This window comes from Diadema antillarum, unplaced genomic scaffold (genome assembly GCF_040938485.1).
Source record: "Diadema antillarum isolate AM-2024a unplaced genomic scaffold, OU_Dant_1.0 seq00001786_RagTag, whole genome shotgun sequence".
Classification (NCBI taxonomy): domain Eukaryota; kingdom Metazoa; phylum Echinodermata; class Echinoidea; order Diadematoida; family Diadematidae; genus Diadema; species Diadema antillarum.
In genome coordinates this window covers 300,300-321,480 of record NW_027272464.1, presented here as the reverse complement: position 1 = coordinate 321,480, position 21,181 = coordinate 300,300, and the positions used below count along the sequence as shown (strand labels likewise).

Sequence of the window (21,181 nt, the reverse complement as noted above, 5' to 3'; positions counted from 1 at the left end):
TGGAATATTATGGGAATCTCAAAATATCTGTCACAGTCGCAGTTATGATGTCTGTCATTGCATGCTCATTTACTTGATTTTAGTTTGTTTGTTTTATCTCGCCCAGATCACACTTATTTGCTGTTCACTGTGCATGAAGATACTATGAAAGTAAAATTCAAGAGCTCCAAGTTACAATGTAATTTTAAATTACATTGTACCTAGCACACCACTTTCAATTCTGTTCGTGCATTGTGTTGTTAAATTCAAGCCAATACATGTCACGATAATATGTTCCATGTACAGAGAATCCTGCTTACAAAAGCCACATGAAAGGAGGCAGAAAGAGTGGTCTTTATGTGTAGGTGGTCCCTATGGACAAGTTCATCAATGTGTAAATCATTGTGAAAAGAAACAACTTAGGTGGTCTGTATGGACAAATTGTCCTCACAGATAGGATGTTGGTGAAGCAGTTTCAGGGCGTAAATCTCATACCAAAACTGTTTATGATGTAAAGTTGGACTGAAATTTAGTGAAGCTATATGATGCCGTAGATCTCATTGCCTGTGTATATGCTGTTCAAAATGAAACGTCATTTCTAATGAAGTACATAAAACTTTTCTTTTTTTCTCTAGATAATCTACCAAGCATGAAGAGATAGCTGATGTGTGATTGCAGCCTTCCTGCCTGTATTGTGGACCCAAGGAAATCTTTGCCTCTCACCACCATCCTGAGGTGCTATCGTTTGAAAATTCATTAAGTACACTTCTCTATCCTGGCGAAAGGAGCCAGCAGAAACATCCTTTTGCTTGCCGTGAGTAGTTGAGCATCGTTGGTCTGACAGACGAAGATCGGCACCCCCCAGCAAGTCATAAATAGCTCTGGCCGGACTGCAGCACCCGCACAGAATGGGGCGCAAAAAGATTCAGATATCAAGGATCAATGATGAAAGGAATCGGCAGGTGGGTGCTATCGCTATTGCTCGTGCTGCCATAACCCATACATGACTATTTGTTAATTTTTTCATGGTAACTTGCTAATTTTGTACATTGTGATCCTCTCACAGTCTTTCGTAGAAGCTGCAACAGGTGGTTATGAAATATCCATAAAGTTTGGAAGAGAACACGCACACTGCCAGTGTCATATATATATGCATTTTGTACAATGTAATGACTGCCACCAATCATGGGGATTCATATCAATGGATCTACAGTAAGTTCTGCACAACATGAATGACCAAAAAAGAAAGAAGGAAATTTGTTCAATGTACACCTTTATTATCATGGAGAAAGTTCATCCCAATGTTCTTGTAATCCTTAAGTGAAGGTGTAATGCATACACTTGGGTAATCCACAGTTTTGAGAATTTTCTGTTCATTTATTCCATTAATTAGTACTATAAATACAATTTGTATTGCAGATGAATGAATGTCAATGCACAGACTGTGTGGCTGTATTGAATGATTCAACTTCAGTGCATTAAAAAGCAAAAAGTGTAGGCCTCACTGCGAACATATGGACAGACTTGAATCAGTATTAAGGATGACTTTCAAAAGCATTTGAAACAAATGTATGAAATGCTTCATCCTTGTATGATGTGTGGGGCAAATCTTTGACTTGAAAGGAGTAATTATGCATTTTCTGCAGCAGGCATACATGCTTATCAATTTTTGTGCCATTATTGTCATCCAGTCTAAAAACTAGCGTGAAACACAAGAGAACCCACAAAAATAAATGGTTGTGCCATTCAGTGAGTAAGCACCCAGGCATGGAAGTCAACCCAGCAGGTAAGACTCAACCACACCAAGCAGACTGTGGCGTGTGGGTGTGTATCCATCACCCAGCCCTACTGACTCTCTGCCCCTGTCTGATGCAGCCACAGTGGGTGATATTCCAACAATCCCTGAACCCTGCGTACCTGCTGTGTCCCGATGAGGTGGACTCGTTTCTCCGAACACAGATGACCTGTTCCAGATTTTGTGTGCATTCTACCCCGAACAATTTTTTGCCGAAGACTCTATTACTTGATTGAATTATCTCTAGGATGTTTTCACATCGAGCCAGATTCTGAGAAACACCATCCTGCCATCCAATATTGGCTTTCTCTCACAATAGATGTTTATTCTCGACGTTGTTTGTCAAAGGCACATTGTTTATAGACAAGTACACAAGCAAATATTTCAAATGTAAAATCTAGAATTTAAAATCAGTATCATAGCAACAGGTTGCTGGAAAAGTCAGGACAATTTTGGTTGCAGTGATAGTAACACTATCAATAAAGTGAAGATAATGGGACTTCAATGTAGTTATTCGTGTCACTACTTCTTGAAAATCAAGTGCTAACATACAAAAAACTCTTGGACATCAAACATACTTATTAGCAATTTGCTTTAATTGCTTCCAAGCATATGTTGCAAATCAGTACAGCAGTGAAGTGATGTGATGATGGCCAGATGTTTGTTCCATCAGTTGTACAGTAAATTACCCTGCTGATAAGGTGATTAATAGCTTTGCTCTGAATCTGATATTCTGTTAATAGAATAATCATTCAGGCTTTTCAAAGAGTACCATTCTGTTAAATTTCCAGAGACTTTTTCCTCTAGTTTGAAAGCAGTCCACGTGTTTATGGAATGAAGAGATTACAATGAAATACATTGATTACCATAGGAATTATTTCCAAGATGTATTAGTGTAGTATGCTATGGTGTATGACATAGTCTGTATGTATGTTTTCTTCTTTGATACTACTTGAATATGTTCTTTTCTTAATACTGTTATCTCTTTTAGGTGACATTCACAAAGCGCAAATTTGGTCTTATGAAGAAGGCCTATGAGTTGAGTGTCCTGTGTGACTGTGAAATAGCTCTAATCATCTTCAACAGTGGCAACAAACTCTTCCAGTATGCCAGCACAGACATGGACAAGGTACTACTCAAGTACACAGAGTACAGTGAGCCGCACGAGAGCAGGACCAACTCAGACATCATCGAGGTAAGGCAGCTCCAAGACCCTTGGTCAACTCGATCAAGTTTATTTGATTCCGCATCGAATGGACCATCCGCATCGAATGGACCACTTATATCCCAAAGAGGGGTGTGTTATGGCCCTACCATATGAGCCATAGACCAAGTAAACATATCTTTAGTGTAGTCCTGTGTAAGGATGTACAGGGGAAGGGAGCTGACCGGTCAATTTCGTACGGTCACCATGTTGATTAACATACCAGTGTCCCATATACTGCCATACATTCGTGATAATCTGAAGAGAGCTAACATTAATCCTATTTTACAGATATCAACTTTTTCTGAATTATGCCATGCTTTGGGTCGTGTAGAACTTTCATTTCTACTCAGAACTTCATAGGAAGAACTGCACTAGTTTTCTTTTTCATGCTATAAAGTTAGTCAACATTCAAGAAACTTTCCGTGGCATACATGATAAAGTAGGAATTATCACTTGTTTTTTGAACAAAAAGAGGTCTAGAGGTTTCTCTAAACAAGCTTTTGTTGGTTGCTTGTCATCCTTTGGTATTTCGAATGCAGCTTTTCTTAATGAGAGCTGTTCCTGTTGCGATGAAAGTGTAACAATTAACCGACCATCGTGTTGGGCGATACCCGATGCTCTCATATGTGGTCATGTTGTGTTACACTGCATTATCAAACTGTTGGACTGATAAGTATAGGTTGATACAGCCTCCTGAATGTTGTTTTGATTACCATGGGATAGGTTACAGGAAGTAAGCGAACTACACATGTTAGGCATTGGAGGGCACTGACGGAGACTGTATTGTTATTTTGTGATGATAAGGCTCACAGAGTGCCAAGGTTACTGACATTGTCCAACCGCTGCACTCCGTATCATCAAAGTTTGAGCTGAATGGAAATCATCTTCAAAAATTATCCCCCAGTTGTTTTATTTTTCTTTGTGTAGATCAGAAAGGGTCTAAGAAAACACACAAAGTAAAGATAAAGTTTTCACACAGTTTACATTTAGCTGAAATGTGTATAGCTTTTCTTAATTTCATGTACAGAGAATGAGTTTTCTCATAGTGCTAACATATAGTCAACAGTAATTCAGACATTAATGATACAAAAACATCCTTGGGTATTTGGCAGGGCAACAGGATATATAAGTTTTGTAAAATTCTAGAGACAGATTTGAAAAAAAAAATGTAAGAACTGTATTTTATAGAAATCATTCAGTAGAATAGGTGCAAAGTTGTGCCATGTCAGACCTGCGTAATGTGCAGTACTTTCTTTGACAGCCCTCCACTAAATAGTGATGATGTGATCGATAGCTTTCATTACATGCTTCCCAGGATGTTAGGCAGCAAAATAATGAGCTCCTAAGCTGAATGTGATGGCAGTAGTAACACACACACAAAAAAACAAAATCTTATTCATGTACACGTATGCGCTCTTGGGAATCAGAATTTTGTTTAGTTAAAAGTCCAGATCAAAAGATGAGTGAGGAAGAAAACAAAGCAAAAGCGGGTAGGTAAAAAACATGGCAGATGAGTTACTCCCACCAGATACAAATGTCATATCGAAATCCTTTTAATGAATTCCTATTCAGCAAAAGGAAAAATGGGGGTGGGAGGGAGATTTCATTCATTATGCATTTTTCATTCAGAGCAATGATAATTTGCTTTGCAAACATGGCTTGTATAATTCATCGAAGGTACATACATAGATGGTTAGCAGAGTAGGTGTCAAAACATGTTTGTGAATTTCTGTGGCTTTACAGGATTCAGAACGCTGGATGACAGGAAAGCAGTGCACAGTGCACAGTCTTCCCATTCTAACCTGAAGCCTTATGGAATCTGCTGGACTTGCTTGGCAAGCTCACTGCAGGCGACAAACTAGGGAATGCTTTGCCGGTGCGTCTTTTGTTTCGTTTGGCTGCTGTTTATTGCCTTTGTTGAAATATTTGTGGGGAAGGATTGATGTAGACGTAAAACTGACTAGATGTGTTACAGTCTAATTTCGCATGCATAAGCTATCCCAAGTAAGTGTTTCTGTTCATTTTCCAATTTCTTATGGTATATTATTCATCCTTGGCGTGTGGTACGTCACTACTTCTCCACCTGTCCGTGCTTAGGCACCTTAATTCCAGTCCTCTCCATGTGTTTAATACCCTATGACTTTGCATTGAGATGCAGCTTGTTTTGGAGCAAGCGGCCGTGTCTCTGCTCATTAAATCACTGTGGCAACCATATTGCCGCGAGATCATTAGGGGGCATCATTAGGCAGGCAAACCACAGCAGCTTCCACGTCACCAGTTTCCGTGTTTACATGCGGATGCTGCTGATGAGATGCAGATAGTACCACTGGGAGTTTGGAGACAGACTGATTATCTGGTGCTGTCAAGAACCCACCTGCATACCAATATCCATTCTCATGTCTCCAACTTGAAGAGTGCTGGAAGCGCATAAGGTTTTGAGGTTGTCCGTTCTTCTGTCTCTCTGTCTCTTTGGGCAAATTCATTCATCCATCATAGCTTCATTGATCTTTCCTGCATTATAACTTGAATTCAGAGTGCAGTCGGCAGCAACTCTTGATATATTTACGCCTATTCTCTATTTATAAATCATTCTTTCAAATTTGTGAACAGGTAAGGATGCATTCACAAACTTTCCGTGTTCATTAAGTAAACCACAGGCTGTGACGCAAATTGAAACATACGACAACAGCATATATGATAAGGCAAGTCACTTGTATTTTGAGCTTGACTTCCGCATGTCAGCAATCTGTTATCATTACCGCTCTGTTCTGCTCATGTATTAATGAAACAGAAATATCGAGCAGAATGAGAATGAAAAGGACCACTTTACATTCAAACTTTATGCATACTCTTTGTAACAAAAGCTGTTCTTGGCCACCAGAAAGCTTGCTAAAAGGTTTTTGTTACTTAGCAATAATTAATGCATCCAAACAAATTTCCAAGTATTGAAATGCATTGAGCACATACAGGTGCATTTAATATAATGTACCTTTTTATTTGTCACTCGGAGGAAAAAAATCCTCTTAAATATATGACTAAACTACAAAGTAGTTTTGTTTATGTAAAAAGTTGTACAGTTTGTAAATTAACTTGCAGGGGATGAGTAGATGAATCTTGAAGGCCAGCTGTCTTTTTGATACTTTCATTCATTATTTTAAGAGTTTCAAGTCATAAGGCTATGAGCAAACTTTCTATTTAGGGGAAAGCAAAGCTGTTTTATGAAATAGCAAGTCACGAATGCACACTCGTATGTATATATGCCTTAGCTTATCACTTGAATGTATCAGAGCTTCTATTAAAATGGTCACACGATTTAATATTCAAGATTAGTAGTACATGTATTTGATCATCTCTTTTTACCTCTACTGGAATTCAAAAAGATGAATGTTTGCCTAAAACCTAGTAATGTGTCCTACATAAGACATCATAGTGTGCGCTCCTGAAAAGTAAGCTTGAGATGAGAATTTTCAATGTTGTTCCAAAGCCTGTAATGTGAAAGAATATATTTGCACTGCACTCTCTTTTGCTCAGAACAAGTACATTGTATGATGTCAGCTTGGATCAAAAACAGTCCCATAACTTGATATATCAAAATAAACCTCGGAGACCTTTATAGAATTCAGAAAAATCAAGCAGAAATTTGTGTTTTCCAAACAACTATCACAACTGTTAGAAGTCAAGTTCTCGTTTCCAAGAAGTGGAGGTCATTTGTTTCAAGGCTTCCTAAATGTATAATTCCTCTCCCCCCCCCCCCCCCCCCTCCTCCCCGTTGCAAAGATCATGATAATGATGAATTATTGTACGTATAGATATCCTCAAAGACTCAAAATACCCCTTTCTGCCCCAACTCCATCTTTTAAGTTGATAAGCGAAAAGAGACAAATGTTTCTAATGTGATCTGATAAGTGATAGCGTGTGCCCTAGGGAATCATAAAAAGTCACAAATCTTCTACTTGTCATCAGTATTATTCATTTGATATGTGTCCGTCTGTATATAATGTGCTTTATAGGAGAAATCATTTTTTCAGGGCTTGCAGTTTTAAGAACTCAGGTGTGCCACAGTCTTATCTTAAATGGCATAATGCTTTTGTATATTATATATCATGACATGAATGTTATGAATTATTCTTAGGGGACATAAAGTCTCTACTCAAATACATTGCAGGTCATCAGTGGTACCTGCAGTCTATGTATGCCCTGCTGCCAGAAATATGGAAAACATGCTGGCCGGTACTTGTATGTATGTGTGAACACATCCTCCATGCTCAGTAACAGCGATGCGTTGGTGAGTCACGTCTGTGAACTCTCTCTGCACAGGAAGCTGGTGATATGCTTGCCAGTGGCTGCCAAAGCCCTCATGAGGCAATTGGAATGGAGGGGAAACATGGACAAGCAGAAGAAACTCAGCTAGGGCATTTTATTGCTTGAGTTGGAAACACTGTGGCTCAACCAATGTATACAGTTCACTGCTTGACACACACTGAGAAATGGCTACTGTGTTGCAAACCAGAATTTTGTACTTATGTACATTTCCTCGCATTTCCAATATGCGATATCAGAGGTGGCTTCCAAATACAGTAGAGACTCTTCGCATCTGTACAACCCCCTTTTTTTCAGTGTATGTTGTCCAAAGTTGTAACTCATTAGTGGCAATAAAGTGTCCTTCAGTAATCTCTGCCATCTTCCTCTGCTTTAAGTATGTGCTGGTCTGGAAAGACCACAGTTGCGAAAGCTTTATGCTGTAGGGCGACCTCGACTCGGAGTAATATGAAACCTACCATTTAAATACAGCTGCTGCTTGACACAATTCAGTCTAACAGAGCTTTGTGCATCATTTATGATAATGTTGTTCCCCTTTTCCTTCAGAGTGTTTGATTCGTGTGTGTGCCCTTCTTTCTTTTCTCTCTCTGTCTCTTTTTTTTTTTTTTTTAATGGAAGGTGGCATTCTTGTTCCAAACCTTTCCTTGTTATGCTATCAGTGAATTGATTTCTACACAGGTGATGGCTATCGTGTGGGGAGACGTGTGTGAACGTGCCCATTCCCAAATCTCCCTCGAGCTTACGTGGGGCTGGCAGCTGGATTGTGCTCTCAGGAGCACCAGGATGCTGTGAAATTAGCAGGAAACCAAGTCCTGGCCTGCCCTCTGTCAGGTCCCCTTGTCTCGCAGAGCCCTTGCGGGTGGGACCTGTCATTGACTCCTGACACCCCTCCCGCTGTCCCTTGGGTGACACACCAGACCACCTTGCACCCCTCCCTGTCCTACAGTACTTTGACATGGGTGGTGATAATCCTTCCCCACATTGAATAACTGAAGACTTCTCACTTATTGCTACCCTCTATGCAGCTTAATGGGTCATATGAAATAAGATTATATTTTCATTGACATACGTTTATTTTTATTCTTGGAGCCAAGGTTTAACAAGAGCTGTAGCAGTCCCATAGCTTTTTTTTTTTCTTTTTTGCACACCAATTTCATAAATATATCTGAATAGTTGACTTTATCTTTATCATTGATAATAATGGAAAATATAAACTCATGTGATTTGACAGCGGGGCCACTGGTCACTGTAGGTGATGTTTAACTTTTGCCACGTACAGTACCTTGTACAGTGTAGATGCACTGAAGCTTGACAGTTTTAAACATCTGAAGTCGAACATGAGGAAAAGGTATAGGCTGTTTGTCACCTGTTTATCAGCAATTTTATGTAAGAAAGCCATTGCACTTTATACTTGATTAAAGGAAATAGCAGTCCTGATGAGACTCTTAAGTGTTGCCCTTTGGTTGGCTGTTAGTCCAACTGTGCATAGACTATAACTTAGAGCTCATAAATGTATGTTCTTCGAGATTTGTGGTGCAAACAAGATTGTTTCAGAAGAAAATTGAATGTCTGTTTGATAATCGTGCCAGTTACGGAGGAAATTTGTAAATTGGGTTGCCTGGCAACGGGTGATCACGTTTGTCAAGGGCAGGCAGGTGACATGGTAGCAGTAGAGAGGTAGAGTCCCTCCCACCTACAGTTCATGAATCATGCATGAGATCCCCCTTCCCCAATCTCTGTTCAGACACCCCACTCCAGGGAGCACCCCTTTGTAGTAGAGAAGGCCCAACTCTGGTCCCGTGTGCAATTTGTAGTTCTGTAAGTGCAATGATGGCCAATGGCTACAACAGATTTCTCTCAGAGCCATTAAGCTGTGGTGGCGAGTAGGACAGCTAAAAAAGAAGAAGGAAAAAAAATCGCAAAATTTTCACAAAATAACATCAGTGTTTATATCAAATAATAGAGCAACGTTGTTTTGGTTTGTACATTAATAATTGTAGTGTTTTTCTATTCGAATCTGTGTTCATGATATATATTCATAAATTATATGGATATTTTTTGATATATGCCAAGTGAGATAGTAGGTCTTGTCACCAGACGATAAGTGACATAAAAACATGAGAATAGTCCAATATTTAGGATTTAGGATCTAAGACCCTGTTTACAGTGCAGGACTGGGCCGAGCCGCGGCCGAGCCCGGCCTCAATTGCGGTACTCGGCCCCCCAATTTTGTCTGTTTACAGTGCTGGGCTCAGCCCGGGCTTTTCATTCAAACCTTTCAATATTTTGTCGTAGTGGTGCTCTGCTTGTAAACAAACGATTATTGTTGGGAGCACGCCGGTCGCAATTTGATACCGCATTTGGCCCAGTTTGTGTTTACAGTGAGAAAAGGCCGGGCTATTATTGGGAGCGTGCCGGTCGCAATTTGGTACCACATTTGGCCCAGTTTGCGTTTACAGTGAGAAATGGCTAGGCTCGGCCATGGCCGAGCCCAGCCCTTGCACTCACTGTAAACGGGGTCTAGAATTTAGTCAATCAAACACAATGCTGCACTTCTGTACAGCCCCTTCAATGCATCTGTGGGATATCACACAATTTCAAAGAAGTCTGACAGTTGCATTCAATTATTGCACATCATGTCTTTTATACTTTAAATTAGTATGTTCATGTTCACTGATTACTGCTGCAAACCCATTAATCCACATGGACATGAGACAAAAGTGTAACCTCCATTGTGATTGTGTTGGGAAATATTCATTTACAACATTGTACAGTACTTTCTAAGAGATTGATGGTAGCCTTTGTAAATGTAGCATTAACAATCAAGCACTTTGGAATGATTCTTAACTGAAATCTGATACTCTCCTATCTCTCTTAGCATCAAGTGTCCCATATGTACACAAGCATTCAGGGAGTGTGTTTTTTCTTCTGTACTGCAATTAAATGCTACAAATTCTGTCAAACAATGAAATTGATACTAGCTCTTCCTGTCTGAGATTTCAAAATATTATCTCTTTCAGTTGGAATTACAGTTGCACGTTGAACAGAGAAAAACTCTGTATAATGTTCTCAAACTGGTGAAGGAAAACCTGATCTGCTTTCATATGCTACAAGTATAAGTGATCACATGGTTCATCAAAAGAAAAGAAAAGAAAAGAAGAAAAGGGGTAGAAGTGAAAGTGCTAGTACATGATTATAAACCCTCCTTCTGGAAAACATATAATCAATATTTTTTCTTTCATGTTTGATTTCTATAGCATGCTAAGCTCTCAGATACTGTGTACAAGAGTAGATTTATTTGAGGTAAATTTACATGAGAATATGATTAGCACCTATGCAGGCATTTTTTCCTTTCCAGAGATATCAATGTACTATGTAGACGTCAGCATAATAAACTTTGAGGATGCAATAAACTCTCAACAAAATGTATTGGGGAGCCTTATTGTGCTGCACTCTGTAGATGGAATTTTAAGACTACTCATTCATGGAGGATATGTGGAGAAAAATAGAATGAACTGAATGCATATTAGGGGAGAGAATGAAGCTAGGGAGGTGGGAGGGGGGATGCACCATTGCAGAAAAAAAAATCATGAATGGATAGAGGAGATGTAGAATGGAAAAGGCAACACTGGAATGTAATATTTGAACCAGGTAATTTCAGATAAACAGGAAGAATTACATGTGAAGATTAAAATCACTTATGCATGCCAACCTCACTGTGCGTGAATGAGTAAAGGATGTAGTATACGCAATATACATGTACACGAAGCAGGGCCATCTGCCGGTAAAAAGGTGATAAAAGTTACTCACCCTTGATAATTTGGTGGAAATTCTGTATGACAAAGGAATGTATCTGAATGTTCATAGCAAAGCATATATTATGAAGATATCTGAGTGCCTTAAAATAGCTCATTTGTTCCCTAGACTGTGACGCTTTTGTGCATAATACAATGTCTTCTTCAATCTCTTTGTTAAAAATAGTTCCAAAGTCTGATTTTTGATGTTTTTTATGCACTTCTCTCTCTTCGAGGACATTTATTCAATAAGTGTGTTTAACCCATTGAGGACGGGCTGATTTTGCTGCAACACGCATTTCCCATAGACACCTGCCCGAGTATGTACTCAGGACTCGTCCCCAACAGGTTAATTACCACCATATGTACCTTGAGAAGGGTCTGAGGTTAGGTTGCTCTTTGTAAAATTTGAATTTTCTGATGTGTGGTACATAAACCAGAATGAAGAGTTTCAATGTGAATCCAGGTGACATGTCTTGCTGATATTCAAATAGTCCAAACTTGTGTAGCTTCTGTCCGGATTTCTTTGACCTCTTGCTTTTGCTTTTCACAGGTTTCATTGAAAATAACTTCATGATATTGAAAAATTCTCCAAGACAACAGAAAAAGAAATATGTAAAAGTACTGTACAACATGAGAAAGTGATGACAGCTTATCTCAGACATGTACATCTGTACATTATATATGATAATATCTAGAGACATGAAAAGCAAAAGATTGAGATTCATATTTACATCGCTCTTTGCACACGATTACTGGATCAATATATGATAAATGTCGCAGAGTGCATTTATCAACCATTTCAGAGACTTGCATAGGCAGTCAGGGAAATAAAGAAGCAGTCTGGCTTGTGGCAGTATTAGTTTTCACTTGATACCATTGAGGAAAAGTAAAGGATGTATTCCTTAATTAACATAAACTCTAAGTTGGAGTCTTGTTTTGGCAGTCCCAACTGCTGATACGTTCGAAAAGTTGCTGGTCTGGGCCAGGGTAATTCCCACATATATAAAGAAATAAGTTTGTGGACCCATCACACTCTGTTTAATACTATGATGCCTTTAATAGGCTACATTGCACATTTATTCATAGTGTGGATTACAAGGGAATATTGATTCTCAAGCGTACCCGTAGCATATCATATTCAGACAATAAAACCAGTGATGCCATATGAATCATGCTTTGAAGATGTACAGTATTTGAACCTCCTGTGATGGACATAAGGTGGCTATTGTTTCAATGTTGTAAGATTTTTTGTGGGCCTGCTGCACACAAATGAAGTACGGAAGTACTAGCGAGTGTCCTACTGATTTGACGCTGCTGTACTGTAACCATGGAGATGAAATGGATGTAGTCTTCAAGAAATCGCCCCGGTTCAACACTCGGGATTCTTCACAAAGCACTAAGACCTGGGGCATGCACCATGCAGTATGTACCCGACGGTCTCGTTTTGTGCTGTTTAAAAGAGAGAGAGAAAAGAAATGAAGACATTACAGCTCAATCAGAGTACCAGGCTTATATTCGAGCTTGGCTTCATCTCAGTGTACACTGTCAACTACACTTGTACCTTCCCTGTTATTGCTGTTCACACCCTTCTGCATGTCATAACCATTCCGCGTGGATTGAAAATCTTCAGACAAATTATTCAAGGCCATGGCAAAACTATACAGAGTGATATCCATAATATCTTGATTAAAATACACCCATGCACCCACCATTCCAAGAGATGAAATAGCTACTTATCTGTTTCACATTTTCAAAATGTTATGTGTGTGTGTTTATGTGTGTGTCCCATTTACCCCTACCAAGATACAACTAAAATATGTGTTATCAAATTGTTTTCTGAATGGCATACATGTACATTTGTCATGTCAATGCATAGAGAACCCAATACTTGATTTTTCAATACCATAGTAACAACTCTGATGGAGTTAATCTGGAAAAAAAAAGACCACCTAACGACTGCAAAAGACCACCTTACCTTGTGAAGTGGGGGCGAGAAGAAGCCTCTCTCAAAACAGTCCATCAGGTGTAAAGGTCAGTCTTTTACACCTCGTTGAGTTTGAAGGCGTTGTGAAGTGACATGAATACAACTGCGATAACTTTAACTCTCATTGATGCAGTGGTTGAAAGCTTGACATTTGATGCCTCCATATTTTCACCAAGGACCTTCAAAGGGCATTTATGGGGGATTCACAACACCAGTTCCATGGAATTGTGGAAAATACATTGACGATTGTGAGCAGGAGTACCCTCAACATATAGTCAGCTGCGAATTCAGCATACTGTACCTCAGCATCATTTCATTGCAAACATCAGCTTGATTGGATTTATAATTCAGAGCCCAAAAAAAAGAACAATTGGAACTGCATGTATGAACATTTCTTATGAAAGATGTATATTGTATGACTTTATTCCTGCATTTATACTGATATGAATAAAACAAATGAAAGATGCCTTCGTTCATTCAAAGAGAAATTGCCTAGGAAACTTTATGAATTTGGTAGATTGCCACTGCTAGACAGCTTGTTATATTTTATAGAAATGTTGCACAAGCTGTCGTAGCAAGCAATGCGAAAATTTGTGCAGGCAGTGCAAGGGCCTACAAGCGATAGCTTCTGTCCCTTTCATCCTCATCTCATCCCATTCTTGTGTCCTCTGCTCATCTTTCTCCTTGCCTCCATCCCTCTCTCCTCTGCTCCTGGAGAAACCTCAAGGGAAGGGGAATTGGTGTTTGAATAATTCACTGACGTCAGCTGCACAGGTTTAGGGTTCACTGCGGATCTCGTACACCCTCACCACATAAATATGTTCATCGGACTGCATTGCTGGAATATCAGATGAATGAAATGTATTGCATGGTGTATTACTGCTCTGACTACTACAGCCGTCCTAGAGTAGCTGCAAAAAGTTTCCGATCTGCTTGTTTTGCTCTAACATTGTCATTTGTGTCATGTTTGGCATCCATTATCTTCATAAAAAGCACTGTTGCAGTGTAACAGAACTTTTAAGAAAAATTTGCTGTTGAAAATGGTAAATTGTTCAAAGTCTGAGGTGGTTTTGCCAGATTGAACTTGATGATAATGCAAAATTTCTTAGGTATATTTAGTGTACTTATCATCATTACCTTGTACACTTATTCATTTATTTCCATTCTTTATCTTTGTGTTATTTTTGAATTTCCTAAGACTATACCCAATAAAAAATGTGTTGTACAGATGAGTATGGGGGGGGGGGGGTTCAAGATATTTGTTTCCTTCATTATTTCAATTCATCTGATAGCCCAAATTCGGTATCTTTGTTGTATTTATTGTGTAATCTGAATGGAGCATTCATTTGAGCTTTTGTCATATGATTTGAACGAGAAGGAATCTCTGCAGTATTCTCTATAACAGGGCCCAGAAGTTCAAGAAGTGCTGTGTGTGTTGTACAACATTGCAATGTTTGTACCATATTGTAGATTGCATTATCAAGAACACTTTTTTTAAAATTTCGGCATCTTTGCAAAAGCATATTCTGATGTAATTTTTTTTTTGTAACATTGGGTCAGAGAATCCTTTGAAAATCTGATTTATGGTGTGTGTTTGTGTGTGTGTGTGTGTGTGTGTGTTTAGAATTGCTAGTCCTTCAGTTGGGATACGCAATTTTTCATTTACATCTAGGAATCTTTTTTACTGCACTGTCTTTAGCCCCTAGGATTTCATTTGGAGCATGGCACCATGCCATCTGTGCAGCATTTTGTGTTTCTGTGGACAAGTGTATACCAATTCAGATGGTAGCATCAATATGCCGTATGATACGGGCAGCAAAAAAAGGCACTCAAATGGGTAGAAGAGAATGACCTTTTCATTACTGTACCAACTCTTTCAGCCATGTACCAGTGGCTCATAAGTAAGAGTCTTTGCCTGAATGGCCGCCCATTCATTGCTTTGGATGCACTGGCTTTCAATTTGACTGAATACCTGTTAACATGCGGTACCCTGTGCAGTGGCTGTATTTTGACATTATCATGGTGCTTCTGATTAACATTTTTGTTTGATGTTGATTGTCAAATCAGACAAGCGGAGTCATGGCATTCAAAATTTTAGTGGCCCAAGAGGAAAGGATTGTTGCATCCTTCTCCCCTCCCCCCCCCCCCCACAAAAAAAACAACAACTAAAGAATTTAATAGTAAATGCAATCCACATACAGTATGGACTCTGGAAGCTGTTTCCAGCTTTTCCCCTGCTAAGAAAAGCTTACAGTAATAAAGGAAAAATCCCTGTACATGCTGCTCTTGAGATGTCTCCATGGTAGGAGCAATGCTGTGATGAAAATAGAATGTTTTCATTTCAGCCATGTTTAATAGTTTGCTGATGAGTATAAAATCTTTGTTTGTGTACATTTCAATCCCATTCTGCTTGGGCCACTGCAGTGACACCAAGCTTAGATAAAACAACAACAACAACAACAACAGAAAAACAAACAAACTTGTGAGGGAAGGTTGTGGAGTAGCCTGCAGACTGAACACGCAAACTGGGACACAATTTTGTAGCTATTTCTGCAGTGTTCAGACGTGGGAAAAGAGTTCTGGCTTGTGGGTTCCCCTTGCCCATGATGCAAAAACTGATGAATGGAATTTAGATCCTCATTTGAAAGTCTAAGAAAGAATGCATTTATTTATGTCCTATATCAAGTTCTTGTATTGTCACCCGCCACATTTTATGTTATATAACATGTGTGTATGCTTTTGAATTGACCACAAACAATAGGGGAAAAAAATGATTGGAAATCTGAGCACAGGTAATGCCCTCCTTTCTCATTGGAAGTGCTCTGAAGTCCTCCACATTAAGTTGATCAGGGTACCATGTTTATTCTTACTCCAGTCGGGCGCCTGTGAATATCCCTGCACTCTCTTGTCATGCCACTGACACCTGATACATACTGCTCATCTCCTCTTACAGGGCGCAAATAGTTCATACTGAGAGGCTGAAGGGGGGGGGGGGAGAGAAAATCATGATGTCTATATAGTTTATGGTATTGGTCATCATGCAAGTCCAGAAATACACAGTTCACAGGCACAGTGTGAGCATTTCGCATCTAAATTATAAGAAATTGAAAGTGTTGACTAAGTGTAAGTGATGCCGCTAGCAGTATAGAAAACATGATTCATCCTACTAGAAACAGGAACTGTAAGCACATGCTCGCTTCAAGTATATATTGTGGTTTTCATTGACATCACTTCTTTGTGGTCTATTACTCTCATTCTCTGATATGTGCCACTAACATTATTCTTGCTCTCACTCTCTCTCTCTCTCTCTTTCCTCATATACTTCTCTCATTTGGTTGTATATCACATTGAAGTGTCATTCATTGTTTTAATTGATCCCAATATGCAGTCATGCAAGTATGACATTATGCAGTATCAGATACTTGTACACATCTTCCAGTGATGTCAGGCTTTTGTTTGCATTCATCATCTCAGGTGGGAGTAAGCATGGAAAGCCAAAGGAGATGTACATTATTGTTCTCTAAGATGTAACTTTCTATTCATGATCATAAGGACATCATATCCTGTTTTAAATCTATCTTCCTCCCCTGCCACCCCCATCCTCCCCCTCCCCCCCCCCTTCATGATGTATTTTATTTGTTATGGTACACTTGCACGTAGTAATGCTCAAGGTGCTCAAAATGTATTTTAGGTTGCTGTGTCAAACTGGACCCACTGCCATGCTCTCAACACTCTCTTTAATAGTTTTCAATGAAGAGAATATATTGAAGACAGCAAGTTGTTAGTGTGGGATGTCATTTTCATATTAAACATTAATAGCAAAGCACAAGAATCAAAGACATTCTTAAAACTCATATGCCGATATTGGTGGATTGTTATGCAACCTTTTCTGTTATGTGAATGATTCACTAAAAATATAGTTATAAAGTTTATGAGAATCAAGAGAAGTTATGAAAGACAGCAAGTTGTTAGTGTGGGATGTTGTTTCCGTATTAAACATTATTAACAAAGCACAAGAAATAAAGACATTCTTACTGATATGCGGATATTGGTGGCTTGTTATGCAACCTGTTCTGTTGTCTGACTGATTCACTGAAAATATATCCAAAATGTAGGTTGGCACTAATTTATGAGAATCCCATCTTCTGTAAACATACACTTTAGGCCCCACTATACAGTAGAGTGGTCTCATACCTGTATTTTTGTGTACATTTATCAGTATGCCACTTTGAATGGAGAAAAATTTGCTGTTGTGCTGCTTGTGAGACAAGGAGAGCAGTGATTTTTCTTTTAATATTCGTGTATGTCACAGGTTCACTTTGTGTCAAATTGCATATCAGTTACAAACCAAATACTTGCAAATTTAATGTTATGAGTCTTGAAATTATACAAATATTGACCGCATTGCTAAATATAGCAACTCTCGCTGAACATTAGCAACTCCAACCCTACATGAAAGCATAATGCCAGTAGAATTGCGTGGTGTTCTTGAAATCTATTTTTTGCTGGTCAAACCGAGAAAGGGACAGTCCCATGTAAGTTAAATGTCGCGTGAAGCTTAAAAGTGAATTCTCCTCAGGGGGTGTAAAGGAATTGGTGAAATCAATTGGTCAGTGTGATAAATGAGTAAAGGTAAGTTTAAAAACAGCTAGGACTGTCAAATCATCTAGAGGGGTATTTGAGTGGAATGTTGGCATAGCAGCTTGAGCTAGAACTTTTTTTTTAATGTTTATCTTAGCAAAGAATGTTTGTTTGCTGAGGTGACCAGAACATGATTTTTCTTGGATAATGTTAAAGACTCAACTGTCCTTTTTTTGCCAAGGACGTGTGAACGGAGTGAATGTGATAACTTTATGCATTGACCCTACAAAGAATATCAAGCCCTTGTCATCTCACACTCAAGACTTATATTGAATGGTGTGAAAGGGACTTAAGCATTTTGCAACCAAAAAGGACTATATCAGGATACCTGATAAATAACATGTTGGATGACCTGCAGAAATCAGAATGGGTTCAACTTGTGTGGTGTATAAATACTGTCATTCTCATTTATCTGTTTATTTGTGGATGTGTACCTGTGACATTGAAATGTGGCCTTGTGCATTTTCCCTTTAAATTCCTTGACGGTAACACTAAAGTGATATCATAGCAACCTCGCAAAGTGCCATTTATATCCTGGCATACTGGCTAGCTGGTCATATAACGGCATTGGGCAATTGGCTTGTTTGCTCGCCTCTTTGCCCTTGCTAGTAGCTTGAAGGTAGATCTTCTTTCATTCATCATTCCCACCTCATCTTGATACACTTTTTCTTTTGCTCCTTGTCATTCAAGTGCTCAGTCTTGAGGCTGAAACGTGAATTAGGTTTTTGGTCATTTACCCAAAACATCATTTTACCTGAAACACATTTCAGGGCAATGCTGTCAGAAACTACCACAAGGTATAGTCATAAAAAGAAAAGCAAATGTTTGCAGTTAAATGAACGAAGGCGTTACATGACATGGTGTAGTGTGGAAAACTATCACGGAAAAGTTGCACTATTACGCAGCAGGGTACCTGAATGAGCTGTGGAAGTGCTGTAACATTCATCCTGCCCAGAAATCATTGAGGTTTCAGGTGAAAAAAGGAAATGGTCACAGCTATCTGTGTTTACGCCCATGAGATGATAATGGCTCGTTGTGGAAAAGCTCTGCAGGGAGGCCAAAGCACCAAACCATCCCTGGTTAATGAACCGGCAGGGGCTAATCCAAACGGGCTAACCCAACTCCGGCTTTAACCCCACAGGGGCTAACCCGCAAGGGCAAAACCCTGCAGGGCAGGACAAAGTCTCCTCAGTTGACCCCCATCCAGGTTGTCCAAATCATAGCTCTGTTCGCCATGCCCCATGCAGAGTCAACAATCATTTCCACAAAGCTATTTTGAGAAGGGTGGAAGTGAATTGGTCTTATTTTGTCACAACTGTTTTACCCAGTTGTGCATCAACAGTCATGATCAGCGATATAACGCTGTACTGTTGTTCCGAGTGGTATCCATCTTTGTTTTTGAACGATGGTATCAATTACTTCCTCTTCCTGGTTGACCCTCTGCTTTCCGCTCCATTCGACTTTTCTCCCTCCGAGCATATGAAGTCGTCAGAGTTGAGATGAACATCAGCCATTTGCATCAATATGACAGGTGAGGGCGCTTTCCTAAGCTCAGCATAGGATTAGAACTTTGATTCGATTTAATTCAATTATGTTATTTGCCTAGTTTTCTATAGAGGCCATTTTTTGAAGACGTTACAATGGTGGATTAAATCAATCACTGGGCAAACAACAAACATTGCACTTTGTGTTTCATCTTTCAGCGTTGATGCTGAATTCCATGCTCCATGCTGGAAGCATTTTTAGTTGGTCAGGTAAACATTGCATTCCCAGCTTTAACTGGATTTTGCAATATGTGGTATAGAAAATGGAATTAGACAAGCAATGTCTTCTGTGACCTGATAGGGGTGAAATGTTAAGGTTAAAGGTCACTGCACTTTGGCAAAAAAAAAAAGAAGAAGTCATTTCTTCAACTACAGTTGTCCATCATTGACAATGGACCCATTGGCAATAGACAATCAGCAATGATGGGGTTAAAAGGAAAGAAAGTAATTTACATTTTGTTGCCTTAAGTGAGAGTGATGAAGAATGAACTGCTACCAAAACAAAGCAAAATAGTAATTTTCTTGCCGTAAATTCTACTGGGTATAAAGTCCAGTTATAAAATCTGTTGGTGTTATAGTGTGATTTGAATTTGAAACAATTTCCTTTATGCAGAGAGGGTTAGAGGTCAATCCCTGGATGGTGTTGGTAGTCAAGATCAGTGAGCTTCATCAGATGTAGATGGAGAGCCAAACACTTATAACCCTGTCAATGCTTTGAGTGCAGATTGGCACAGAAAACCCCATGGCATTGTATACACTGTCCAAAGTCCCTGGCACATAAAGGGTTAAACAGTGAATTTGATACCGATGTATGTATGATGAAGACAGATCAATGAATCTGACAGAAGAGTTGCTCATCCAGCTTTAGACCTGTACCCGTGGGCAAATAGTACAAATAAATATTTGCCGGATTGCCAAACTATTCCTTGTCCAAACAGATACCAGTCGAGTGCCACAAATTTCTTCATTCATGTATCATATGATTGTTGAGTCACCCATTTTAGATTGTATGTCACCTGCTAATCACTTCTAGAGGCACAAGGGAAGTGTCTACTATCGTGGAGGTTGTAAAAGTGATACTGAGAGTTTTGTTTTGTTTTGTTTTTAATCCTGGATTGGTCACTTTTATTGATTGCGTTAGGTCTCCACCCACATGTAACTCACAAGACATCCATTCATACTTAGCTCTGTCGTCACCAGTGCCTACTTATTTGCTGTCAATGTCACATTGATGTTTTGAGATGGTGGCTGTACAGGGGGGTTAGTCATCTGCACCAAGAATAGTTTTAAAAAAGTTAAAATAGCTTCCACTCTGCCTCTTTGCCCTTTTTGTGTGAAAGGACAACATTGTCGATTTGTTATGACCCTTTACCTACATGTACCCCCCCCCTTCTTTTTAGAGGAAATCAAAGCCTAAATATCAATGTAGATTGAGTGAAAGCAGAGGTTCGTATAATGCATCAGTGACAGTTTGAGGAAAACCAGACAATCAATTCATAAGATATAAATTTTAAAAGTTTTTGTGCCGTCATTGCTTGATGAGAAGATGATGATTGCTAGATAAGAAGACAGTTGATGAAGTAATTTTGGACAACTTCACATGAAGAACATACAGTTTGTATAAGAATTCCACAAAACCTTATTTTTCATGAAAAGTACACATTCCATGGACTTGTTACTGACAGATGGTAAGGGTAATATTATTCCCCTGCTTTCTGAAAGAGGTATAGTCAGGTGCTCTTTCATTGTGCTAGGAAAATAAAAATATGTTGAATTTTCTTTATATTTTCTGTATATTGTTGCCAATTATGACATGAAGTGTAGTAGTCTTCTTATCTAGCGATTATGGCACCAAAACTTCATAAAACTTATGATAACAATTCTATTCATAAAGATTTATATTTTTGTTTCGAT

At 39.1% G+C, this 21,181-nt stretch overlaps 1 protein-coding gene across 1 annotated transcript in view; it reads left to right on the top strand.

Moving 5' to 3' along the window:
* LOC139712284 (myocyte-specific enhancer factor 2C-like) overlaps positions 1-21,181 on the top strand; it is a 93,254-nt gene that overhangs the window by 42,015 nt on the left and 30,058 nt on the right. The window contains 2 exon segments of the mRNA XM_071624123.1: positions 615-941; positions 2,766-2,969. Coding sequence (XP_071480224.1) covers positions 888-941; positions 2,766-2,969 — 258 coding nt within the window. The 5' untranslated portion in view covers positions 615-887.